Source organism: Bombina bombina, chromosome 6 (assembly GCF_027579735.1).
Source record: "Bombina bombina isolate aBomBom1 chromosome 6, aBomBom1.pri, whole genome shotgun sequence".
Lineage (NCBI taxonomy): Eukaryota > Metazoa > Chordata > Amphibia > Anura > Bombinatoridae > Bombina > Bombina bombina.
The window spans coordinates 924870678-924898659 of NC_069504.1; the positions used below are offsets into that span (position 1 = coordinate 924870678).

The 27982-nt window shown below is 38.6% G+C and overlaps 1 protein-coding gene across 1 annotated transcript in view; it reads right to left on the minus strand.

Annotated features, from left to right (window-relative positions):
• Positions 1–27982, minus strand: part of DOCK2 (dedicator of cytokinesis 2) — a 1640323-nt gene that overhangs the window by 1224258 nt on the left and 388083 nt on the right. The window contains 1 exon segment of the mRNA XM_053718563.1: positions 18516–18650. Coding sequence (XP_053574538.1) covers positions 18516–18650 — 135 coding nt within the window.

Genomic DNA, 27982 nt, shown 5'->3' on the forward strand with positions numbered 1-27982 from the left:
GTGTACGGCGGCGATTGTACGAAGAGGATTCTCCACGCTCCCTGGCTCCGCGGTCGCCGGTCCTGCTCCGCGGTCGCCGGTCCTGCTCCGCGATCATCTCCGCTCCACGCCGGCTTGGTCCTGGATGAAGAAGGAAGTGGTCCCCGCTTGGAAGAAGATGTCGGCCGCTTGGAAGAAGACTTCACCGCCTGGGACAGGACGTTCTCCGCCGGACTTCAGGAACGGTGAGTACCTATTTGGGAGTTAGATTTAGGACTTTTTTTATTTTTTGTGTTTTTTTTTTTTTTAGATTAGGGATTTAATGGGCAATCGTAAAAGAGCAATTGGTAGTTAAGGTTTTTTTAGTGTTAGGTTTATGTATTTTGGGGGGTTTGGTGGGTGGTGGGTTTTACTGTTAGTGGGGGACTTATAATTTTTTTTAAATGCAAAATAGCTGTTTAACTTAGGGAAATGCCCTACAAAAAGCCCTTTTAAGGGCTATTGGTAGTTAAGTATTAGATTAGAGGGTGTTTTTATTTCTGAGGGGGGCTTTTTTATTTTCATAGGGATTAGGTTTAATTTTTTTATTTTGGATAATTTTGTTTATTATTTTCTGTAATGTTAGACTTTTTTATTTTTGGTAATTTTAGATCCTTTTAGATAATTTTAGATAATTTAGATAATTTTAGGTTTATTTCTCTAAGTCCTGCTAAGGTTTCTTATTTTAATTATAATTTAGTATTTTATTATTTTATCTAATTTGGGGTTAATTTAGTGGGTGTTAGGTTAGGGGGCTTAGTAATTAAATTAGTTTTTTTGCGTTGTGGGGGTTTAGGGGATTAGGGGTTAATATTTTAATTAGGGTACTTGCGTTGTGGGAGTTTGGCGGATTAGGGGATAATAGTTTTATTAGGATTATTGCATTGTGTGGGTTTGGCAGATTAGGGGTTAATAGATTTATAAGGTTTGTTGCTATGTGGGTTAATGGTGGATTAGGGGTTAATAGTTTTATTAGGTACTTTGCGATGTGGATTAATGGCGGATTAGGGGTTAATAACTTTAATAGGTACTTTGCGATGTGGGTTAGTGGCGGATTAGGGGATAATACATTTATTAGGTAGTTTGCGATGTTGATGTTGGCGGATTTAGGGGTTAATACTTTTACTAGGTAAATCGCGATGTAGGTGAATGGCAGATTAGGGGTTAATAGTTTAATTAGGCATATTGCCTTGTGGGGTGTTGTCAGTTTAGGGGTTAATACATTTATTATTAGTTGTGATGTGGGGGGATTGTGAATATAGGGGTTTTTACGTGTCGGGTTTATTTTAGGGAGGCGGGTTAGACTTTTACAGGAGATTTGATTTTTTTTTTTTTTTTTTCTTAGGCGCCGGCAGTTTCGCTAGTTTATGCAACTTACGGCACTTTATGAACTGCTGGCGTCGTATATGTGATACACCAATATGTGAGGTGAAATTATGGGCGGCACGGGTTTCAGCAGTTACGTTGAAGCTTGCGCCGCAATTGTAATCTCAGAATATCTTTTAACTTTCCCCTTGTAATACCTGCACTAAAACAACAGTCCAAATATTTTTAACTTGAGTGCAGTTAGCGCTCATGAGTGATAAAAAAAAATTAGAGCGCCACTTGTAATTGAAGCCAAAATGTTTCATTAAGGAAAATAAAAGTGCATTGCAATTTACTTCCAGTATTATTCTTTGTCTACTGTAGCTGTAAAATACATCCAAAAAGTGTGCTGTTTCAACTCCTCCCAGAGAGACTAGAGTGCCCTATTATACTTAAAGGGACATAAAACAAGTTGGGATAGAGACAAAATATAATAATATATACTTTAATTACTTTACCTGCAAATTTATACTGCAGTGCCTCGCCATTAACCCTTTCTTCTAAGTTTCTGAATTGTACAGCTCTAACTTCCCCCACACAATTAATTTTATGGCTGTGTGGCAAACCTAGCCACTTCTGGACTATAACGTGAGAAAGGTTGTCTATAGGCTGTATATTGTGCTATGTAGATGTGACAGACCCTTCTGTCAGCACTGAAAGAGTTAACTGTGTTCAGCTTTAGCCTCAGCTATTGTGCACTGTCATTAATGTTATTGATACACAGTCCATTGTTTAATCAACCTCAGAGAGCAGACCCTAGATGATAAGGAAAGCCAAGTGTGTGTCTGTGTTTAAATTGTTATCAGCTTGAGCAAGGTATTCTATTGTATCATGTAAAAGGGCGTGTTCCCTCCATCTAATGTACAACATTCTTTCAACCCCCCTTCTGGGGGGGGTCAGACCTGCATAAATACTGGGCATATGAGCCTTAATAAAATTCATTCTGTTTAAAACCTGAAAACTGGCTGGGTTGTGAATTGCTGATTCCCTATGCAGGACATTGTTCCCTGGTGTTAACCCTTGGTATCCGGTTGGTACCGTTACAATTGGTGGCAAGCGACGGAATGAATCTTATCGCCCAGAAGAGCAACTACACAAGCCAGTAACCTCAGGAAGAGGGGGATTACTACAATACTGACTAAGATGGAAGGAGTACCAGGGACCGAAGTGAATGGAGATGGATTATTCTAAGCTAAAGAGACAAACGTAAAAGGAACTGCTAGAAGCCAGGGGAAAGATAGGCAGCAGCAAACCCAAGGCTATATTAATTGCTGAGCTGATGGAGGGAGACAGAGCTCGCAGCGCTACGCCTCCAGCAGCCATGGAGGAGACCCTATACCAGAGGGAAATGAGGACCAGGCTGGAATTTTTACCCCAACCTGTACCACGGGATATGCTATCCGTGGTAATGGCAGATGTGCAGGAGTACGTGATGGCACACAGTCCGCGGAATGCATCCTCCCGAGCAGAATCCATTTTGGACGCACTCAGCAACCCAGTAAGACCCAAAATCCCATACCATGCATTTAAAATGTTTTGTGAGGAGAAGGATGAGATTGATGGGTATTTACAGGATTTTGAGAGACTGTGCGAGTTACATGATTTGGAGCAGTCCGTATGGGTGCCGGTGCTAGCAGGCAAGCTAGCCGGTAGGGCAGCGGAAGCGTATCGCGCTGTACCCAGGGAGGACAGCAAGGATTACGCTAAAGTGAAGAGAGCGATCTTGGAAAGATATGCCATTACCTCAGAGGCATACCGGCGCAAGTTTAGAGGCCTGCGCAAGCCAGAAAGAGATTCCCATGCAGAGTGGGCCCACAAGCTGGATCAAGCATCTCAGGGGTGGATACAGGCCAGCCAAGCTACCACCATGGAAGAATTGCGACAACTGATGCTGTTGGAGCAATTCTTTAACGGCTTGTCCCCAGAAGCCCAAGAATGGGTGAGAGATCGAAAACCCCTCACCTTAACCGAAGCAGCCAGATTAGCAGACCAGCATTTTGATGCCAGGAGGCGCCATGGACTACAGCCTAACAACGGACGGGCTAATATACAATGCCACACCTGCAAGCAGTGGGGACATATGGCACGTGAGTGCACCCAAAATCGGAGCAGACAAGCTTGGAACCAGGTCAGACAGAACCTGGCCCCAAGGGCGGCTGCTCACCATTACCAAACGGAGCCAGCCGCTCATGAGGTGTTGAGCACCCAAGCCGAGGAACCCCTGGGAATTCTGCATGAGGTGATGTCGGTCCAGGGACTTCGGGATTCGGGAGCTACTTTAACCCTGATAGCTCCCCATTTGGTGCCGGATACAGCACCCACTGGCGGATCCGTGGCAGTACGAGGGGCAGGGGGAGCAGTATACCGATTGCCCACTGCTAGAGTGGAGTACAGACCCCCAGTCACCCCAGCAGCTGCCAGTTACCAACCCCCGGCGCACCGCTATACCACACGGCCTCCGGCCACGAACTACCCTCAGAGAGCCCGGTTCAATTCGCGGGGCTACTCACAACCTATTCGGTGCTTTGGATGTAAGCAACTAGGGCACAAAAGACCAGAGTGTCCCCTAAACGCAGCGAATCAAGCACAGTCCTGGAGAAGACCCGCTGGCGGAATCCCACATAATCCTCAGCCTGTGGCCCGCTACGTAGAGGCGCCAGAATGCTGGGGCAGCCTACATGAAGCAGACCCCGTGCAAGCTGCCCACCGGAATAACCGGCAACGGGTTAAAGTGAATGGGAAGGAGGTCAGTTGTCTACGGGATACTGGTGCTACCATGACCTTGCTTCAAGAGAACTTGGTGCCTGAGAAACAGCACACTGGAGACACTGTGGCTGTGAGGGTAGCAGGGGGCACTGTGTTCCGCCTACCTGTTGCCAGGGTACATTTGGATTGGGGAGTGGGCGCTAGACTTGTGAATGTGGGGGTCAAGAAGGACTTACCTGCTGATGTTCTCCTTGGAAATGACTTGGCCCCCCTTGTTTCTGCCTATGCTCCCATGGATCCCGCTGATGTTAACCCTGTGACTACCCAAGCCCAGTCCCTCCGGGAAGAGACGCTTCCATGTTTGGGGTGGGGGCAGTACTGAGCCAAGTTGGAGCAGATGGCGGAGAACACCCCGTAGCTTACTTGAGCCGAAAGTTGTTGCCCCGGACATCCCCAAGCCGATCCGTTGGGATCAGACTGTGTATGCCGGCTTGGTTCTGGGGGAGCATTGTGGCAAACCTAGCCACTTCTGGACTATAACGTGAGAAAGGTTGTCTATAGGCTGAATATTGTGCTATGTAGATGTGACAGACCCTTCTGTCAGCACTGAAAGAGTTAACTGTGTTCAGCTTTAGCCTCAGCTATTGTGCACTGTCATTAATGTTATTGATACACAGTCCATTGTTTAATCAACCTCAGAGAGCAGACCCTAGATGATAAGGAAAGCCAAGTGTGTGTCTGTGTTTAAATTGTTATCAGCTTGAGCAAGGTATTCTATTGTATCATGTAAAAGGGCGTGTTCCCTCCATCTAATGTACAACATTCTTTCAACCCCCCTTCTGGGGGGGGTCAGACCTGCATAAATACTGGGCATATGAGCCTTAATAAAATTCATTCTGTTTAAAACCTGAAAACTGGCTGGGTTGTGAATTGCTGATTCCCTATGCAGGACATTGTTCCCTGGTGTTAACCCTTGGTATCCGGTTGGTACCGTTACAGGCTGTATCCATATCCACCTTTGCTTTGGTAGAATGCAGGTCATTATCTGCTGGACCATGATTAGAAGCAAATAAGCTGCTGTGAACTCAGTTGAAATACAATGCCTGTGTTTCTGATGTTAAACACTGATGGGGGGGGGGGGGTCAGAAATCTCTAGACAGCATAGGTAAGTAATTTTGCTTAATTTTGACAATTTAAATACTTGCCAGCAATTTTTAAACATTTTTTAATGCAAACTATTTTGACTTAATTAGTGCTTTTAGGATATGCACAGACCTCAGCATGTTTTATGACACTTCAAATATGGTGAAATTTCCCTGTGCCTGCAACATTCTAAGCAGTGATTGCTTAGTTTAGAGAAAAGGATTATTTACATTTACCCCTAAATTGCTACAGCATCTTGGGTTCCCAGTCGGCTTTGTAAAAGGTGTAAATCTTAACTTCTTTTAATTTGCAAGCCTTCTAAATTGAGCTAACAAAATAACAGTGGTTAATAGCTGTTATGAGTTTAATGTCCTTGTAATGATACCACAAATACAAACCTGAAATCCAAATACTTGAGACCTTAATAACTCCAAACTTAAAAGGAAAGCACTATATAGCTTACACTTACCTACACACCAATCATTCTACAAATCAATTAACAAAAAAATCTTAGATCCATGACAAAACCTGTTTGGGGAACCCTACCTAGTTTACAAAGTCAAGGGAGTCGGATGCTATATCTAGGGATCGATTTATCAAAGGCTTCGCCATCCCCCCCCCCATGACTGCAGGCTCTCACAAGAGAACCTGCACTCCTTATTTATGAAGTAGGGGTCAGGGGACTGCGTTTCACAAGAGCGCAAAATTACATTCTTGCGCAATGCTAAATTCCGGCAGCGGAATTCCACCCGTCAGAGGCAAGTTGCAGCGGCGCTATGTACGCCGCTGTCTGCCGCAGCTTGATAAATCAACCCCCTGCCCCTAGTGTAAATACTAATGAAAGCAACAGATGATAATCACAGTTTCTTGATAAATTGTGACATTATATTCAATGCCACAAAAGACATGGAAAGGAATGTAGAGCAATGTTGTGCACTCAACCAGTATATCATCAGATCTGTAAACACATAACAAAAGAAAAATATGGTTGTCTATACCCTATGTATTTTCATTGTTACCTTGATATTTAAAGATACATTTTACTGTAACATTATTTTTCCCCTTAGTATCTTCTTCATTATCCATTTTACCAACTGGAAGGTATTAAAATGTTTCCATAACTCAGTTACCTTTATTTTGTCATTTGAAATAGCAATGTTGCCTGTTAAAACCACCACCTATACTGGAAATGTCAACATTACCATATCGGCTAAAGAAAAACAAGTGGCACAAGCAAATATCTTACAATTCCTTAAATGGACATGAAACCCAAAAATTTTCTTTCATGATTCAGATAGAGAATACATTTTTTTTTTTATATATATATATCATTTTTATTGTTATATTTCAACAAATTTATACATTTTCAAACAATTTGTAAAAAAAAAGACAGAAGAGAAAAAAAAAAAAAAAGAACCAAAATGAAAATGCAGCTGAGTAATAAACAATCAGTAATACCCTTTTTTCAAAAGATTTATGCACCTTATAATAATAAACAGAAAAAAAGGACACCCTTCTTGTATTTTGCAAACTCTTGCAATCCAAAATAATCTTATTATATGATTTTAATCTAATGTTCCACTATCTTTCTATTTTGTTGTTGAAATATAAATTTTTCTATTTTTCTATTTCTTCTTCTCTCTCCTCTCCTACCCTCATGGTCCTCTAAGTAAACAGAAAATCAAAATAGGACAGCCACCACATAGCCAAACTCGGCTAAACAAGACAAAACAAGACAAACCAAGACAAGACAAAACAAGGGGAGGAAAAAAAAAAAAGGGAAAGGGGCAATATATTATTACCATATCCCGAGCAGGACTAGTTCAGTATTTCTGAATGGGTAGATTAAATTATCAATTTCACTCGCAGAAAAAGATTTCATAAAAACTGACCACTTTCTAAAAAATAAGGTGACATCCCTTTCGTCATTTAGATCAGTGTCCATTTGTTCAAGAATGCATTGTTTTTTGAGGCAATTTTTAACCTCTTGAATACTGGGGGTTGCCCTATTTTTCCATTTCTTAAGAATTAGGTATCTTGCTGCTAAGATAGCTAAGTTTACAATTTTAGTGTTTGCCGAATATTCTTCTGAGTCCTTCCAAAGAAAAACAATAGATTAAAAGGTGCAGAGAAGGCGCTCTGTGTGAAGGGAGAGTTATAATTAAAGTGCTATAAAAAGCACTATGCCATATGAAAAAATGATGACGAATTCTAGGCAGCAGAATAAAAAGTAAAGAACAACTTTATTCCATAATGTTTAAAAAAGGACAAAACCAGGATCAAGTGCACCTGGTGCACAAAACATGTCTGCATGGGGATCTGCTCACTTGCCTGGTTGTTAGAGCTTTTGCTGGCTCTGTACAGGACATCCTGGTTTTGGCGCCTTCTCTGCACCTTTTAATCTATTTCTGTTTTGGCGTGTGTGGCTGTCACGCCTGAAGAGGCTGCCTACCTGATTGGATTGCTGCATACAGGGGTGTGTCCCCCGCCCACTCTCCATTGTGCCGGGCTCCTTTCACTTCACAGGACTGCGGGAGGAGCGCAGACTACGCAGTGATACACTCATGTTTGAAAGAAAAACAATAAGTAGTGGTAATAGAGTCAAAGGGGAGATTCCTATTGTCACGAGCCAGTATTGAAGTTTCGACCAAAACTGTTGAATAATTGGACATTCCCAGAACATGTGAATAAGATTTGCCGATGGTAGGGAACATTTAGGGCATGTGTTAAAGTCTGAGTTCCTACATCGAACAGCTTTCTCGGGGGTAAAAATGGTCATGAGTAATAGTTTTATATGTGATTCTCTCCAAGAAGAGGAGAGAGTGATCTTTGTAACCTCAGATATTGAGGATTGGATCAATTTGATTTCCCCTGGATTTTGTGATAGGGCCGCTGCCCAGTTAGCCGCTATTTTTTCCAAGTTTAATTTGCCTTTTAGGGAACTTAAGTCTAAATAGCTAAAGGAAATTGACATAAATCCATTTTTAACTAAGGATAACCATTTTTCTATACTCCCCCATGTCCAGGTCCATCCAAACGTATTTACTAAGCTTAGGGCATAATGCCTTACCTGTAAACAGGCAAAGAACTCCTTATGGGAGAGATTGAACTCCTCTCTCAAAGAACCAAAAGTTTTTATACACTTCCTGTCAAAATCTAACAGTTGAGAAATTTTGTTCAAGCCCAAGACCTCCCATCTTTGAAAAGGGGACATATACAGACCCGCTTGAAATTGAGGATTGCCTGCTATCGGCATAAAATTAGATACTTCCTGTTCCAATTTAAGGAGTTTACCTACTTTCCACCAAGCCTGTGAAGGATTAAGCATCGTTTTCATTTTTTTCACTTCTTTTGGTAGAGAACTCCTAGTGCAATGAATGACTGCTAATGGGGAATATGGATATAATATATTTTTTTTCCAGCTCATTATTGGTAACATAGTCTCTCTCCGTCATCCAATCCAAGATCAGACGAATAAAAAAAACATAATTATAGAGTTTGATATCTGGCAGAGCTAACCCCGCATAATTTCTGGGAAGAGACAATTTAGATAGCGAGATTCTGGGTTTTTTATTTTGCCAGATATATTTTCTCAAGACAGTATTGAATATAAGAACATCCTTAGTTTTAAGGATCAGAGGGGTATTTTGTAAGATATTTTGCATACAAAGATATATAGTAATTTTGGAAGGCAAACCATTTTGTATAAAGCGATACGCCCAGATAGAGAAAGAGGAAGATTTTGCCAATTTTTTAAATTCTTTTTAATTTTGTTCAAAACTGGGAGTATATTAAGATTATACCACATATCTGGATTGGAGGAGATCATGATACCTAGATATCTGAAGGAACCAGTCACCAATTTAAATGGAATATTGACAATAGAGTCCTTGGGTTGTTTAATCCATAGCAATTCAGATTTCATCATATTCACCCTATAGCCAGAGAAAGAACCAAATTGTTCAATAATTGCTATTAATTTAGGAATATTAGTAGAGGTTTTAGAGATGTAAATTAGGATATCATCAGCATACAATGCTATTTTCATCTCTTTCCTACCAATCTTAATACCCTCAAGGTGTTGTATAATGTATATGGCAAATGGTTCAATTGAGATGTTAAAGAGTAGAGGAGAGAGAGGGCACCCCTGCCGAGTACCTCTTCTGAGAAAGATATTTAGGGAAGTTAGGCCATTCACTAACAACTTAGTAGAGGCAGTTTTATATAAATTGTTAACAAATTCCAGAAAGTTGCCCTGTATACCAAACTGTTGAAGAGAATGTAGTAAATGATCAAGATGAACTGAGTCAAAAGCCTTCTCAGCGTCTATTGAGATAATTGCAGAGTCAGGGGTGTTCCCTCCCTCCCCCTCTCCCACCTCTTCCTTATTTTTAAAATAGTCTATGGTAAGGAAAAGTTCCCTGATCTTAGCTGATGAGTTTCTTTTGAGTATAAATCCTGCCTGATCCTTGTGTATTATATTAGTGAGAAGTATTTGGAGTCTTGAGGCTAAAATAGAAGACATTATTTTATAATCCGTATTAAGCAGTGCTATGGGCCTATATGATTCCTTTCTATCAGCCTCCTTTCCCTGTTTGAGAATTAAAGTTGTAAATGAAGCAGCAAAAGTAGATGGGGGAGTGTTGCCTTTAATATAAATATCATTGTATAGTGAAGATAAATGGGGTACTATTGTTGTAGAAAGTATTTTATAAAATTCATTAGGAAGGCCATCAGGGCCCGAGGCTTTATTTAAAGCAAGATCTTGAATTGCTTTTGAAATCTCCAGCTCAGATATAGGAAGATTAAGACTTTCAACTAAGTCCGCCGATACAGGATTATAAATAATTTTATCCCAGAAAGATTCTCGCTTATGAACATTTGAAGTTTTTAATGAGTATAAATCTTGATAGTATTCTGAAAAAGCTTGAATAAGGTCTTCTGGAGATGTTATTATTCTATCCTGTACCCGTAATGAGTCAATCACTGATGAAGTCTTATCTCTTTTTACTAGTCTTGCAAGGAGTTTTCCTGTTTTACACCCATGCCTATATAATTTAGCTTGATATTTCAAATCTTTCTGAGAAGTCTTAAGTAAAAGAAAGGAATCTCTATCCTTTAAAGCTTGGGTATATCGCGCCCATTTATCAGGCGTTTTCTCTAGTAAATAGGAATTATAAGAGTTAGAGATGGATTTCATGATTTCCCTTTCTCTGGTCTTAAATTTTTTTGTCCTACTGATAGTATAGGCTAAAATTTCTCCTCTCAGTACGGCCTTAGCGGCTTCCCAAAAGATCATAGGGCGATTAATATATTCTCTATTATAGGACGCGTATTCTTGGAATTTATTATTTAGCCAATTTTTTAATTTAAGATCAGAGACTAGGTAATTTGGGAAGAAGAATCTAGAATATCTTGGAGTTAAGATGCTCGAATAGAACTCTATGGAGATTGGAGCATGGTCCGATATACAAATAGGAAAATTATTAGCGGCTAGTCTTTGTTTACAAAGTCTATCATCTAGAAGAAACATGTCAATTCGTGATAATGACTTATGCGCCTTAGAAAGGCAGGTAAAATCCCTAGCATCTGGGTTTTGTGTCCTCCAGATATCTCTAACTCCAAGATTCTGAGAGAGCTTAAGAAACATTTTAGATTCCAAACTATCCCTTTTGGTTCTGAGAGAGGAGCCCTTATGCCTTAACCTGTCTAGAGGATATTGCGGTGCCATATTAAAGTCCCCTCCTAGAATCAAGAAACCTTCTGTATAGGATAGTAATTCAGCTTGAAGTCTTTCCCAAAAGAGAGGGCAGAAAACATTAGGAGCATATATATTACAAAATGTATAAATTTTCTTATCTATTTTAATTTTGACCAATAGAAACCTCCCCTCCGGATCTGTCTTAGTATGAAGGACTTGGTATTTTATTTTTTTACCTAGCAAGATTGCTACTCCTCCCTTTCTTTGAGTGCTGGGCGAAGCAATAACTTCATTAACCCAGGAACTTTTGAGCTTAAGAACTTCTTCCATTTTTAGGTGGGTTTCCTGTAAAAAGGCAATGTCTGTGTGTATTTTTCTTAGATATGCAATTATTGTTTTGCGTTTAATTGGCGATGTAATGCCCCCAATATTCCAAGAGGCTAGTTTAAAACCGTTTAATATGTCTATCATCTCAAACAACAAGACTCATGAATAGAAAAAAAAAAAAAAGGGGGGGGGGAGGAGAAAGGGGATCCACAGCAGGACGAAACAAAACAGAACTTAACAAACCACGACATAAAAGAACCAAGACTGTAACAAAAATTATTACCCCTGGCCTTTCTGTGTATCAGAACCCTCATGATAACTTATATTTCAATTATCATATAAGACATAACTGCTAATATTTATCTTCTAAATGTGTAAATTCCTACCTATTCTGGGGGGAGCTGTTGCGATATAAACCTTTCTGCGTCTCTGGGTGACTCAAACAAATGTATATTATTGTTAATTGTTATCTTCAACTTTGCTGGGTATATAATAGTAGCTTGGTGACCTTGTTTTATTAGCTTAGTACATATCGGGGCCAGGTCCCTTCTTTTGGCCGAGGTCTCTGCAGAAAAGTCCTGAAAAAGCATGATTTTAGCTCCCCCAAGGAATATGGGCTGGTTCTTTTTAAAATATTGTAGTAATAGGAGTTTATCTTAATAATTAAGGACTTTGGCGATAACTGGTCTGGGTCTAGGGTTTTCATTCTCTGTGGTGTGCTGCCCTAGTCTGTGTACTCTCTCTAACACTATTAGTGGATGAGATTGAGGAATTTGTAATAATTGTGGTAGTGTTATCGTCAGTAATTTATCAAGATCTTCATTTTGTTTTTCTTCGGGTATACCAATAATTCTAAAATTGTTTCATCTAGCACAGTTCTCAAGATCTTCCAGTTTTAGCTGGACTTTTGTAAGTTTAGAATTTAAAGAATCTAACTTAGTGTTGTGAGTTATAGTGTTGTCTTCCAAACCAGAGATTCTTTGTTCCGCCTCTGCTAGTCTATTTGAAAACTGGCGGAATTCAGTTTTTAGGACAAGTATGTCTTGCTTAATTTCATCTTTGAGAGTATCAAATTTGGGTGTTAGAGCCTCAGAGATACTTGTAACTAAGGCTTGCAAGTCTATTAAATCATTAATCTGTGTCATATTTGTGCTCGTGAGAGAGGTGTCAGTTGTGTTTCCTGGTGTGGTTTTATTTTATTTTTTTTCTCTGTTCCTTCCAGCCATATTGGAGGGAGGTGTTTTAATGTGTAGTGCAAAATTTGTCCATAAATAAGTGAGTGTGAGAAAAAAAAAAAAAAAAAAAAGAAAGGGAGGGAACACACAAAAAAGGGGGTGAATGTGAGGGAAGTGATTAAATAAGGTATTTTTGTGAGATAAGTTCTGTGCTATTAATAACACATTTTTTTTCCTTTTCTTTACTTAGTTTAAGACTTGCAAAAACATTCTCTTTATGGCTTGTTTTAGTGTCTACAAATACTGAAATGCCCTATCAGAAAAAAAAATTCCCATTTTTTTTTTCCTTTTCCCTTCCTTTAAATATCTACAGAGTACTTAGAATATTTCTAGATAAATTTGAATTACTATCCCTGCCTTAAACAACACTACAACTCTTTTAATAGTAAGGGTCATCTACAAGTAATCAATGGTCATTTTTGTACACAATATTTCTTATATTTGTTGATTTGGGCAAATAATGAGAGTAATCTAATCCTATATTTTCTCAGATAAAATGCAAAGGGTACCTATTCAAAGCAAGAGGTAAAAATCACAATTCTATTGCATGTATGTTATATTCATCTTTACACAGGTATGCAGTTGATTTTACTACTTTATTTTCTATAAGGCCCTTATATCCCAATTTTAAGGGGGAGACTGGATAACAAACACCTCTCCTATTACTTTTATCCACCCTCTTAAACCAGATTTCGTTCAAATGGAAAAGGGCAAAAATCAGAGAGCCAAGCAAAAAAAAAACAAAAAAAAAAAACACAGAAAATAAAAAACATAAAAAACCAATCTTGCAACAATGGTGCTATTTTACAGAGATATACCACTTTTAGTTTGACTATTTAGCTCAATTGTATCAAACCAAACATTTGCCTGCACACAAATTTTTGTTAAATCTTCAGTTGCATATAATAAATAATCAGAGTTTTTCTGAGGCAGTTCTAGCAAAAGTCAGATGTGTGTTATAAAATAGATAAGGACACCATTCTGGAACATAGAATGAATACCTGTCCCTAGTTCGTGAGGGTTTGGAGAATGTCTTCACTGGTTCGCACTTTATACAGATTCCTTAGGTAGACTTATTGACTCAGTAACTCTCCACGCAGCATCGGTGGGGAGAGAAGAGTCAAATACTGTGATAAACTGTGTGACCGGGGCCCCGGCCCTTTCCTCAAAGAAAAAGAGAGCTAACAAGCGACCTCCAGCCAGGGCCTCCCCCCAGAAGGCTCCCCAGCAGCAGCGAAGCGACTTCGCACTTCAGATACAGGATATCTCAAGCGCCCAGAGAAGAACCGACCGAAGTCTCCAGCAGAGTTTCTTCTCACTCCGCGCCAGCTATGCTGCAAGGCTTGTAACAGCTGTTTGTGTCTTCCAGTGAGCAGTCTCCGGAACTCAGGAAGGTATCCCTCCGCCAGTCAGGGTGCCGGGCCGTCAAGGAGGGCAAGAAGAAGGTAAGTTAGGAGCCACCCATTCTGGTGATCCCCCGAATGTAGCCACAGCAGATCGTCTCTAGCCGCCCCCCTCCAGACCTCTCAGGCACGGGGATCCAAGAACACACCACCACGCCTCAGGTTGGCTGTGCCGCTCCAATATGCCGGTATTTAAACTTCGAAGTAGCGGGTCTGCTGATCAGATAGATTTACCAATGCTGGCTTATATTTTTATGTTCAGGTCTAGATTTTAGAGAAAGAAAAGTCCCTTCCTGCCTGCTGCTCTACCAGGAGAGCTCAGGTCTTTCAGGTAGCGCTGCCACTTTTATTTTATTTCCCTTTTTTTTCTCTGTTTGCCAGGATAGAGATAGGGGTAAATCTGCAGCAAATACTTGCATCTCTTGGTATTTTGAATTCAGACCATGTAACCCAACTGCAAGTTTTAAGTGCGGTAGTTTAGCACTTTGGGAGAACCGGTAGCTGATTACAAATTGCTTGAATAAGCCACCCCAGGACTGAGGAGTTGAGCACGCTTTGCTGCTGCCAATAGCTCATTAGGAGATGTAGAACAGGTGTCAACCTGCCTTTGCACCTGAACTCCTCCTACCGGATCTCAGACCAGAGAATACATTTTTAAACAACTTTCTAATTTACTTCTATTATCTAATCTGTTTCATTCTCTTGGTATCATTTGTTGAAGGAGCAGCATCGCACTAATGGTTTCTAATTGGGTGAACCAATCACAAAAACCAAATTTTGTATTTGTATATACAGTATATATATATGCAGCCACCGATCAACAGCTAGAACATAGGTTCTCTGCTGCTCCTGAGCTTGCCTAGATAAACCTTTCAGCAAAGGATAACAAAAGAAGGAAGCACATTAAATAAAAGACGTAAACTGGAAAGTTGTTTAAAATCGTATTCTCTATCTGAATCATGAAAGAAAAAAAATGGGGTTCATGTCCCTTTAAGTGAATGCTTTTGCTTTATATACCTCCTTGTATTTGATGCATAGCATATATAAGTGGGGAGTTGCATAATCATGTCATTTTCAGATTCAAAGGCATTGTAATCTACCACAAAACCTGATTTTCATGGAGTTTCAAATTTTTGTTTTTGCTAATTGCCTAATTAAAGACTTTTTATCTCATATCTTGGATTTTCATATTGTTTTAACATATGCAAAGTTCATATTTTAACAAAATTGTTTATTTCTGGCTGTATTAAAATAACAAAACAGCGAAAAAAATCTATTAAATATGCTAATCAAAATGTTTTTTCATGTTTACAGTTAATTATATGGATCTTATTAAAAGTTAACTAAAAAATACAAACTGATAAATGATTAGCGGCAAAATAAATAAATTAAATTTAAAAAATTGCAAATAAAGACATCAGTTTTTTATTATGTACAAAATTGTCATCATTTATAATGGATGGAAATTATTTTTATTTGATGCATGAAATTATTGGATAATTTTTGGTATTTGCTTATATCTATTGTCTTGCTTCTAATCAAATTAAATAATAATAATAATAAATAATTGCACATATGCCACAAATTGACCTTGATAGGAAATAAAAAAATATTATCAAACACACAAGGTAGACAGCAGAAATTGATCAATTTTGCATAAGTTTTTTCTATTGGCTGCTGAGTATTCAAATTATGCAAATATGTTATTAAACAATTTCTGTGGCATGCATGATGTGTTTTACTCCACATATTTGAATATAAGCTCAATGAAAATTGCATCTATTGAGGTACTGAGTAAGATGCTACTTTATTTCTATGTTTTAAGCATATCTCAGAAGATAATCACTATATGGCATCAACATTAAATGAGTTAGCAATATAATACTTGTGTGTAAACATCAATCAAAAGTAATATATACCATTGAATGAGTTATTCAAATATACATCCCAACAAGCTACAATTAAAAATTAATCTGATTTTACTTAACATTATTAATTTCTTATATATAGTTTATTTGCTGTTTTTATTTTGTTTTTCACTACAATGTTCTAACAATCCTTCCTGCTTATTACTTTGAAATGCATTAGGACTTGATATAAAAAGACCATCAAACCAACTTTACCCAGAGCAACTGTTTTACGTGCATGGGGAGTCTTATGTTTATATGAATTCTGGCCTTTCACTTTTTTCTAAAAGGGGACACTACACAAACATTTCTAAAAAGACACCTAAAACAGAAAAAAGGGACCTTACAGTGAGAAGTATTATCTGCCCAAAAATTTGGAAACCCAAGAAATTGTGATACATAAGATTTTTTAAAAATGTTTAATAGGTTTTTGTGCATTGTGTATGTGCCCAGGTGCCAAGTTTGTATTTAATACTGCATTGCAATTTATCTATATGTTGTTTCCACATTTGTTGCATATATAGTTTTCTCTCCAGGATGCAGTTTCAGAGTGATTGTCTGAAGTAAGTACAGTCTCCCTCTCCAAGTGGCATTATATATACCTTACTGAGATGAGGACAATAAATGTGAGTTTTTCCCCAATCAGGGACTGGTAGGGTTCGGTCAATGTGTTCGTATTGCTGTGAACTTGTGCGAACAGCGTGCGCTGATATTACTAAGTGGAGAACTAGTATCACTTTCAAGAAAGCAATATTTAGCGTTCCACTTGTAATCTTTCCCTTTATGTTTTTAAACAAAAAGACATATTCCTTTCTAATCTCCATCTAATAGCTGGGACCAGAAAACGTTTGGATTTCGTTATAGTTTGGATCTTGGAATACTTGCATCTTTAAAATGGGACAGTGACAGTTTGAGAGGGGCTGGAACCAAGTGTAAGCAACAATATCTTTCATATATTTTTTAATACTTTTATATACAAAGTATCCTCAGAAAGATAGTACAGTTCTGTAATCAGAATATATTTTATATATTTTAATAAATATAGAATTGTATTTGCATTTTATAACAAAAAAAAAAAACAAAGACTCAGGCAGAGAAGGTTGTGGCTAACAGGCAGCATAAATAGTAATTTGTTATAATTTTGAAATAAACATTAATTAAAAAGTTTGTATTTCAGAATAAGTTTAGATTTTGGAATCGCATCTATTTGTATTCTTCTTTACAATAGGAGCCCCAGCTTTATGTTTCAGGGTATACATCTCACATACAACATTTACAACTGGTTCCAATTCCACAAGGGATGTGTTGGCTTTATAATCCTTTTTTTTGCTAGGTTGCTCCACTAAAGATCTCTATTACCTCTGTAACATTACAATAGCAAATTATGGGCTCCTGTCTTATTATGACTTGGAGTTCTATTATTTTTCCACTCCTTAGTTTCTATTCTTCCAAATGATAAACAAATAAATAAAATAAGCATAAGTATATATATATATATATATATATATATATATATATATATGTGTGTGTGTGTGTGTGTGTGTGTGTGTGTGTGTGTGTGTGCAAAAAATATCTGCTCTTTAGGTTGTTGTGTTATCTATGTATGCATATAGATATAGATGGATGTATTCTGCTGTCCTTTTCTGTTTTGTTGAACTTTCATCATTACTATCAAATGTTTGTTTTTGCTAGGCGATTAATACTTCTCATTTATTTTTAAAACTGATTTATTTATTCTTTGGGTACCAAAAAATTGCTGATTAGTCAGTCAAATTAGATTAGGAAGCTTAGTTGTATCAAGTGAAACTGAATAAGCAGAATATAAAGGTACATAACATTTTTGTTGTCAATTAAGATGTTCCAGAGATGTAAGTTGTCTAACTAATTTTTTGTTTAAATGCTTTTGATAACAAACACAACCACACATAAAATAAACATAAACATTTGAACAATAGTTAAAACAATAACAGGGTGTAACATAATATTTAAAAATTGAGTAGCTGTACTACTATATTCAATGACCCAGGACATACTTGAAAACAAGAGAAATCTCAATGTATCCTTCCTGGTAAAATATTTTATAAATAAATAATAAGGTACTTTTAAGATCTGTGTATAACAGTAAAAGTGTGTGTGAGAGAGTTTGCTAACTGACTTGCTACAAACTATAGGAACAATCACACATGAACGTTTGTTGAATAACAGCATTTTCAATACCTCTATACTCCACTGCATATTACAAAAATATATTTAAATACTTTTATATTTGTATCTATCATATAAAATACACATATATTACAGGTGCAAAAGTTTTGTTACCATAACAACATACATGTAATTTTTAAAGTTTTCTAAACGTTTTAATGAGGTAAGTGGAAATTATATGTCCAGTGTATTATTTTTAAAAAGGGTAACAGTGCATTATATATTTTATAGGCTCTGAATCATTTATTTAGAATCAATCTTTGCATATCAAATATAAAATATTGTTTACTGTTTGAAAAAGTGTCAGTGGTGTTATACATTTTTAGTACTTAGGACAAAATCCACAATTGCTTCCCATTAGCATCCGCGAATAGAATGTTTGATCATTATAGAGCTATAAATCTTGTAAGTGCTGAAGCTGTATTACTACATCACAGTGGTATAGCAGTACTAATCAATTACAAGGTACTTCAAAAAAAAAAAAAGAAAAAAAAAAGATGCTTACTGTGAAAATAATGTCCTCGACCGCACAATGAACTTGAACACATATTCCAGTGCTTTCAAAGTTCTCAGAATCGGTTCACACTGCTCCCCTCTGCTGGAAATATCCAAATATTTCTTCAAAACGTTCATTAGTTTTCTACAAAGAAAATATTTTTTAAAAATATGTTCATGTCATAATGCAGTAAATAAAAGAAAGCAATACATTGTTTATTATAACACTATCATCTTCAAAGCAGGGAAAAGCCATGCTGAATAATGTATTTTTTATTATTTTTTTATTAATGTATTTCTGTATAAATGAACTGAACTACAACATATGCGAGTCAAACCGGACAATGTTCCTGCTATCAATAATACATTTATTGGAAATTTGACACCTGGGGCATATAGACTGGTAAATGATGTCAAATGTATAGTCTGTTTAATAAAACAAGGACTGAAGCCACTTACATTCTGGATAAATGACATTATCTTGAAAGATGACTATGTGCTCTCTGAATGGACTTAATTTCCCATTGAACTAATGACCCTCATGTTTTCCTTTTAAGATTAAATAATTTCATAAAGTTTGTAGATAGATAAATTAGACTTATTGACATCAAATATACACAAGTTGCTAAAAAGTTGTAATTACCTTTTTATATATAACAAGTCATTATTGTATTATAAAATTAGCAAATCTAGGCACGTATCCCTGCTTTCTTTTCCCCAGAAGTACTCTGTATACATTGTTACCAATGTGCAGGGAGCTCTGGGTAAGATATTCAAATTAGATATACAATATCTAATTTTTTTTGCTTTCAAGTACTGTGTTTAACCACACCAATTCCCTTTATGGGGTAAGTGCAGCAAAAACAAATCACTTCTGGACAGTTGTTTCGAGTTTATTAACTCTCATAAGCAGAAGAGGATGGTTTTAATCTCATGCTTTTATCTCCACCATAACTCAAATAAAGATTAAATATAGCTAGTAAAAAATAGGGTGAATATTGAATTTATTTTCATTATTTATTTTTATTATAACAGTTAGCACATAAAACTAAGACAAGAAGGTGCAAAAGTAAACTGCAAATTATAATATGATAATGTTTTATAGATATGTGGAAAGAAAATGTTTTGTTTATTCCTTTGTGCTATTCGCATACAACAGTTTTTATACCACTATGTCAGCCTGCCTTAATTTAGTACTGTAAATGCAAACTGTAAGTAATTAAACCTAAAGTACACACTGTTGCAATAAAATTTGGAGGGTGACTTCCTGGGATCAATAATTCCAGTCAATAGATATCTGATAATATTTCTTACTTTGTTGGAAAAAATAGAATACATATTTATAAATCATAATTTTTCGTTCTTAAACAAATGTTAATCTTATTAATTGGCTTATTTTAATGGTCGGATTTACAATACCTTACAATTTGAATCACATTTGCTTAGAGGGATAGAAAACCCATTTTTTTTCTTTCATGATTCAGATAGAGAATGCACTTTTAAGCAAATTTCTAATTTACTCCTATTGTCAATATTTCTTGGTTCTCTTGGTCTCTTTATTTGAAATGCAGGAATATAAGCTTAGGAGCCGGACCATTTTTGGTTCTGCACCTAAGTAGCACTTGCTGACTGGCGCAAGCGTTACCCAGGGTGTTGAACCCAAAATGGGCTTGCTCCTAAGCTTACATTTCTACTTTTCTTTTTCCAATAAAGATACCAAGAAAAAATGTATAATAGTTGTAAATTACAAAGTTGCTTAAAATTTCTATCTGAATCATGAAAGAAAAAAAAACAGAATTTATGCTTACCTGATAAATTTCTTTCTCTTGTGATGTATCGAGTCCACGGACTCATCCATACTTATGGGATATTCTCCTTCCCTACAGGAAGTGGCAGAGAGAGCACCCACAGCAGAGCTGTCCATATAGCTCCTCCCTTAGCTCCACCCCCCAGCCATTCGACCGAAGGCTAGGAAGAAAAAGGAGAAACTATAGGGTGCAGTGGTGACTGAAGTTTTTTAAATAAAAATATACTACCTGTCTTAAATAGACAGGGCGGGCCGTGGACTCGATACATCACAAGAGAAATAAATTTATCAGGTAAGCATAAATCCTGTTTTCTCTTGTAAGATGTATCGAGTCCACGGATTCATCCATACTTATGGGATACCAATACCAAAGCTTTAGGACACGGATGAAGGGAGGGACAAGACAGGTATCTTAAACGGAAGGCACCACTGCTTTGTAGAACCTTTCTCCCAAAAATAGCCTCCGAAGAAGCAAAAGTATCAAATTTGTAAAATTTGGAAAAAGTATGAAGCAAAGACCAAGTCGCCGCCTTACAAATCTGTTCAACAGAAGCCTCATTTTTAAAAGCCCATGTGGAAGCCACTGCTCTAGTAGAATGAGCAGTAATTCTTTCAGCCAAAAAGAAAGAGAGGTAGCCGTAGCCTTTTGACCTCTCCGTTTACCAGAATAAACAACAAACAATGAAGATGTTTGACGGAAATCTTTAGTTGCTTGTAAGTAGAACTTTAAAGCACGAACCACATCAAGATTGTGCAACAGACCTTCCTTCTTTGATGAAGGATTAGGACACAGAGAAGGAACAAGAATATCTGATTGATATTCCTATTAGAAACAACCTTAGGAAGAAACCCAGGTTTGGTACGCAAAACCACCTTATCTGCATGGAAAACTAGGTAAGGTGAGTCACACTGTAAAGCAGATAACTCAGAAACTCTTTGAGCCGAAGAGATAGCTACTAAAAACAAAACTTTCCAAGATAGAAGCTTAATATCTATGGAATGCATAGGTTCAAAAGGAACCCCTTGAAGAACTTTAAGAACCAAGTTTAGGCTCCATGGCGGAGCAAGAGGTTTAAATACAGGCTTGATCCTGACCAAGGCCTGACTAAATGCTTGAACGTCTGAAACATCTGCCAGACGTTTGTGTAAAAGAATAGACAGAGCAGATATTTGTCCCTTTAAGGAACTAGCTGATAATCCTTTCTCCAATCCTTCTTGGAGAAAGAACAAAATTCTAGCAATCCTAATCTTACTCCATGAGTAACCCTTGGATTCACACCAACAAAGATATTTGCGCCAAAACTTATGATAGATTTTCCTGGTAACAGGCTTTCTAGCCTAAATCAGGGTATCAATGACCGACTCAGAGAAACCACGCATTGATAGAATCAGGCGTTCAATCTCCAAGCAGTCAGACGCAGAGAAAATAGATTTGGATGCTTGAACGGACCTTGGATTAGAAGGTTCTGCCTCATTGGCAGAGTCCATGGTGGAACAGATGACATGTCCACCAGGTCTGCATACCAAGTACTGCGTGGCCACGCAGGCGCTATCAGAATCACCAAAGCTCTCTCCTGCTTGATTCTGGCAACCAGGAAACGGTGGAAATACATAAGCCAGATTGAAGGAACAGGGCACTGCTAGAGCATCTATCAGTACCACCTGGGGATCCCGGGACCTGGACCCGTAACAAGGAAGTTTTGCATTCTGTCGGGATGCCATCAGATCCAATTATTGTGTGCCCCATAGCTGAGTCAGCTGGGCAAATACCTCCGGATGGAGCTCCCACTCCCCCGGATGAAAAGTTTGACGACTTAGGAAATCCGCCTCCCAGTTCTCTACCCCTGGGATATGGATTGCTGAGAGATGGCAAGAGTGATCCTCCGCCCATCGGATTATTTTGGTTACCTCCATCATCGCTAGAGAACTCTGTGTTCCTCCTTGATGATTGATATAGGCTACAGTCGTGATGTTGTCCGACTGAAATCTGATGAATTTGGCCGCAGCTAGCTGAGGCTACGCCTGAAGCGCATTGAATATCGCTCTCAGTTCTAGAATGTTTATCGGGAGGAGAGATTCCTCCTGAGACCATAAGCCCTGTGCTTTCAGGGATTTCCAGACTGCACCCCAGCCTAGCAGGCTGGCATCTGTCCTTACTATGAGCCACTCTAGCCTACGGAAACACATTCCCTGAGACAGGTGGTCCTGAGACAACCACCAGAGAAGAGCATCTCTGGTCTCTTGGTCCAGATGCAGTTGAGGAGATAAATCTGCATAATCCCCATTCCACTGTTTGAGCATGCATAGTTGCAGTGGTCTGAGGTGTAGGCGGGCATAGGGAACTATGTCCATGAGTCCGATTACCTCCATACACTGAGCCACTGATGGCCGAGGAATGGAATGAAGAGCTCGGCAAGTGATTAAAAGTTTTGATTTTCTGACCTCCGTCAGAAATATTTTCATTTCTACTGAGTCTATCAGAGTCCCTAGGAAGGAAACTCTTGCGAGAGGGACAAGAGAACTCTTTTTTATGTTCACCTTTCACCCGTGAGATCTCAGAAAAGCCAACATGATGTCCGTGTGAGACTTGGCTAGCTGGCAAGTCGACGCCTGAATTAAGATGTCGTCTAGATAAGGCACCACTGCTATACCCCGCGGTCTTAGAACCGCCATAAGGGACCCTAGCACCTTTGTGAAAATTCTGGGAGCCGTGGCCAACCCGAAGGGAAGGGCCACAAACTGTTAATGCCTGTCCAGAAGGCGAATCTGAGGAATTGATGATCTCTGTGAATAGGGATGTGTAGATACGCATCCTTTAAATCCACGATAGTTATATATTGACCCTCCTGGATCAGAGGAAGAATAGTCGGAATAGTCTCCATCCTGAAAGATGGTACTCTGAGGAATTTGTTTAGAATTTTGAGATCCAAGATTGGTCTGAAAGTTCCCTCTTTTTTGGGAACCACAAACAGGTTGGAGTTAAAACCTAGCCCTTGTTCCGCTCTTGGAACTGGGCGGATCACTCCCATGGTATGTAGGTCTTCTACACAACGTAAGAACGCCTCTCTCTTTGTCTGGTTTGCAGACAATTGAGAAATGTGAAATCTCCCCCTTGGGGGGGAGTTTTTGAATTCCAAAAGATATCCTTGGGACACAATTTCTAAAGCCCAGGAATCGTGAACATCTCTTGCCCAAGCCTGAGCAAAGAGAGAGAGTCTGCCCCCTACTAGATCTGGTCCCGGATCAGGGGCTACCTCTTCATGCTGTCTTAGAGGCAGCAGCAGGCTTCTTGGCCTGTTTACCTTTGTTCCAAGCCTGGTTAGGTCTCCAGACTGATTTGGATTGGACAGAATTCCCCTCTTGCTTTGCTGCAGGGGAAGCTGAAGTGGGACCACCCTTGAAGTTCCAAAAGGAACGAAAAATATTTTGTTTGGTCCTCATCTTATTTGTTTTATCCTGAGGGAGGGCATGGCTTTCCTGCCAGTGATGTCTGAAATAATTTCTTTCAGTGCAGGCCCGAATAGGGTCTTCCCTTTGAAAGGGATGTTCAACAATTTAGATTTTGATGACACATCAGCAGACCAGGACTTAAGCCATAACGCCCTGCATGCTAAAATGGCAAAACCTGAATTATTTGCCGCTAATTTAGCCATTTGGAAAGCAGCATCTGTAATGAAAGAATTAGCCAACTTAAGGGCCTTAATTCTATCCATAATATCCTCTAATGGAGTCTCCACCTGAAGAGCCTCTTCTAGAGCCTCAAACCAGAAAGCAGCTGCAGTTGTTACAGGAACAATGCATGCAATAGGTTGGAGAAGAAAACCTTGATGAACAAAAATTTTCTTTAGGAGACCCTCTAATTTTTTATCCATAGGATCTATGAAAGCACAACTGTCTTTGATAGGTATAGTTGTACGCTTAGCAAGAGTAGAAATAGCTCCCTCCACCTTAGGAACAGTCTGCCACGAGTCCTGTATGGTGTCAGATATGGGAAACATTTTCTTAAAAACAGGAGGGGGAGCGAATGGAATACCTGGTCTATCCCACTCCTTAGTAACAATAGTCACAATCCTCTTAGGGACTGGAAAAACATCAGTGTAAACAGGAACCTCTAAGTATCTGTCCATTTTACACAATTTCTCTGGGACCACTATAGGGTCACAATCGTCTAGAGTAGCTAATACCTTCTTGAGCAATAAGCGGAGGTGTTCAAGCTTAAATTTAAAGGCCGTCATATCAGAATCTGTCTGAGGGAGCGTCTTTCCTGATTCAGAAATCTCTTCCTCAGATAACAAATCCCTTACCCCTACTTCAGAACATTGTGAGGGTATATCGGATACGGCTACTAAAGCGTCAGACGGCTCAGCATTTGTTCTTAACCCAGAGCTGTCACGCTTTCCTTGTAAACCAGGCAGTTTAGAGAAAACCTCTGTGAGGGTTTTATTCATAACTGTGGCCATGTCTTGTAAAGTAAATGAATTAGACGCACTAGAGGTACTTGGTGTCACTTGTGCGGGCGTTACTGGTTGTGACACTTGGGGAGAGCTAGATGATAAACCCTCATTTCCTTCTAACTGAGAATCATCTATTGCAATATTTTTAAGTGCTAAAATATGCTCTTTATAATTTATAGACATATCAGTGCAAGTGGGACACATTCTAAGAGGGGGTTCCACAATGGCTTCTAAACACATAGAACAAGGATTTTCCTTGGTGTCAGGCATGTTAAACAGGCTAGTAATGTAACAAGCAAGCTTGGAAAACACTTTAATCAAAGTAAATAACACTTTAAACAAAAACGGTACTGTGCCTTTAAGAGAAAAAAAGCTGCACAAACTTTGCAAAACAGTGTAAAAAAGCAGTAAACACAACAAAAGTTTTACAGTAGCATCATATAGCCTTAGTAACTTTGCACCACTATGCAAATAAACAATTAACCCCTTAATGTAAAAACCGGATTGAAAAAACTTCAAAACCGGTAAAATAATGTTCAGCACCTTGCCACAGCTCTGCTGTTGAGCCTACCTGCCCTTTAGGAACTATTTGTGGGGAAAAAAACCTCTTTACAGCCCTAAAATACAGCAGGAATCTCTGGAGAAGTAGCTGGATGCTTCTGAGGTAAATAAACTGTGCAACTGAAAATAGGCCCCTCCCACCTCACTCGAAGTTATGGGGCCTAAAAAAGTGTTTCTTAAACTAGCCATGTGGGTTATTAACCCTTAAACAAGCCACAAAGACCCCTTAAAGTCCCTCAAAAAATGTTTTATTTGTAATTAAACCAAAACGTTTTTTCCTATTAGTGTCACCAGTAACTATGAGCCCTTTATGCAAGCTTGGATTCCTCTTTTACTGAATACAGCTTACCTTTCCCTCATGGGGATATATTGCCAGCCTTTTCTAGAAATAACACAGTCTGTCTAGAAAAAAAAATAGACTGAACATACCTTAAAGCAGTTTAGCCTGCAAACTGTTCCCCCAACTGAAGTTTTCCTGTACTCTTCAGCTCTTGTGAGAACAGCAGTGGATCTTAGTTACAAAATGCTAAGATCATCATCCTCCTTACAGAAATCTTCATCCCTTTTCTGCCAGAGAGTAAATAGTACACACCGGTACCATTTAAAATAACAAACTTTTGCTTGAGAAAATAAAAACTTAACATTTTTGTCACCACACTCACGTTGCCCTTCCTAGCAGTTAAGCAGGCAGAGAGAATGACTGGGGTGGAGCTAAGGGAGGAGCTATATGGACAGCTCTGCTGTGGGTGCTCTCTCTTCCACTTCCTGTAGGGAAGGAGAATATCCCATAAGTATGAATGAATCCGTGGACTCAATACATCTTACAAGAGAAAATAGGTTTCATATCCCTGTAAGCAAAATGCTATAATACATAACAGAAAATCAAATGCAATGCCACAGATGTGCAGTATTTGCAGTACCTTTTCTGATCATCCAACATTCGATGCTGAAAACAAGGAACGTTAAATTAAAGTTTTGACTTTAAAACTACTGAATAAATATATACACTACCAGTCAAACGTTTTAGAACATCTCAATTTTTTAAATTTTTATTGAAATGTAACTGTTCAGTCCAGTAAATAATGTGAGATGTTACAAATGTAAGCAGTAAACTTTCAAAAGGAAAGTAATAAGTTTAGTTTACCAAACACCAAAAAATTATCTGTAGACTATTATAACCCTTAAAACTGTAGGTCTTTCCATTACAGAAATTACAAATAAACCCAAAGTGTCAGTATCCTACCCTATCAAAAGGGACTTAGAAACTGGAAGAAACTCTTACAGAAAGAAGACTGGAAAGCCACAACAGAATCAGGAAGACACATTTTTGAGAGTCGACAGCCTGCATGATAGGAGGCTCTCAGGAATAACTTCAAGCACTGGTCTAAGTCACTGGTTTTCAAACCTGTCCTCGGGCCTCCCTAACAGTCCACATCTTGGGGATATCTGAACTTGAGCTCAGGTGAAATAATCATCTGATTAGTAATCCTAGTTATTTTGCCCACTCTCATCCAGGGTAATGCTCAAAATGTGGCCTGTTAGGGAGGGCTGAGGACAGGTTTGAAAACCAGTGGTTTTAGTGAACCAGTCTCAATTTCAACTTGAAGACTTGAGAAGACCATGAGAAGACTACCAGCTACAGCTTTGACAGGTTTAAGAGCAGTAAGAAAGTAGTTGTTATGATGGCAAAATAAGAAAACCAGGCTTGTCAGGGCCATGAAGTACCAGCAGTGTTTTTTTTTTTAAAGGCTGGAAGATTGTCGTATGGACAAATAACACAATTTATGCTTACCTGATAAATGTATTTCTCTTGTGGTGTATCCAGTCCACGGATCATCCATTACTTGTGGGATATTCTCGTTCTCAACAGGAAGTTGCAAGAGGACACCCACAGCAGAGCTGTAATATAGCTCCTCCCCTAACTGTCATAGCCAGTCATTCGACCAAAAACAAGCAGAGAAAGGAGGAACCATAGGGTGCAGTGGTTACTGTAGTTTAAATTTAAAAATTACCTGCCTTAAAATGACAGGGCGGGCCGTGGACTAAATACACCACAAGAGAAATAAATTTATCAGGTAAGCATAAATTGTGTTTTCTCTTGTAAGGTGTATCCAGTCCACGGATCATCCATTACTTGTGGGATACCAATACCAAAGCTAAAGTACACTGATGAAGGGAGGGACAAGGCAGGAACTTAAATGGAAGGAACCACTGCCCGTAAAATCTTTCTCCCAAATATAGCCTCCGAAGAAGCAAAAGTATCAAATTTGTAAAATTTTGAAAAAATATGAAGCGAAGACCAAGTCGTCGCCTTGCAAATCTGATCAAAAGAAGCCTCATTTTTAAAGGCCCAAGTGGAAGCCACAGCTCTAGTGGAATGAGCTGTAATCCTTTCAGGAGGCTGCTGTCCAGCAGTCTCATAGGCTAAGTGGATTAAGCTTCTTAGTCAAAAAGAAAAAGAGGTTGCCGAAGCCTTTTGACCTCTCCTCTGTCCAGAGTAGACAACAAACAAAGCAGATGTTTGACGAAAATCTTTAGTAGCTTGTAAGTAAAACTTTAAAGCACGGACCACGTCCAAATTGTGTAACACAAGAATGGAACAACAATATCTTGATTGATATTCTTGTTAGATACCACCTTAGGTAAGAACCCAGG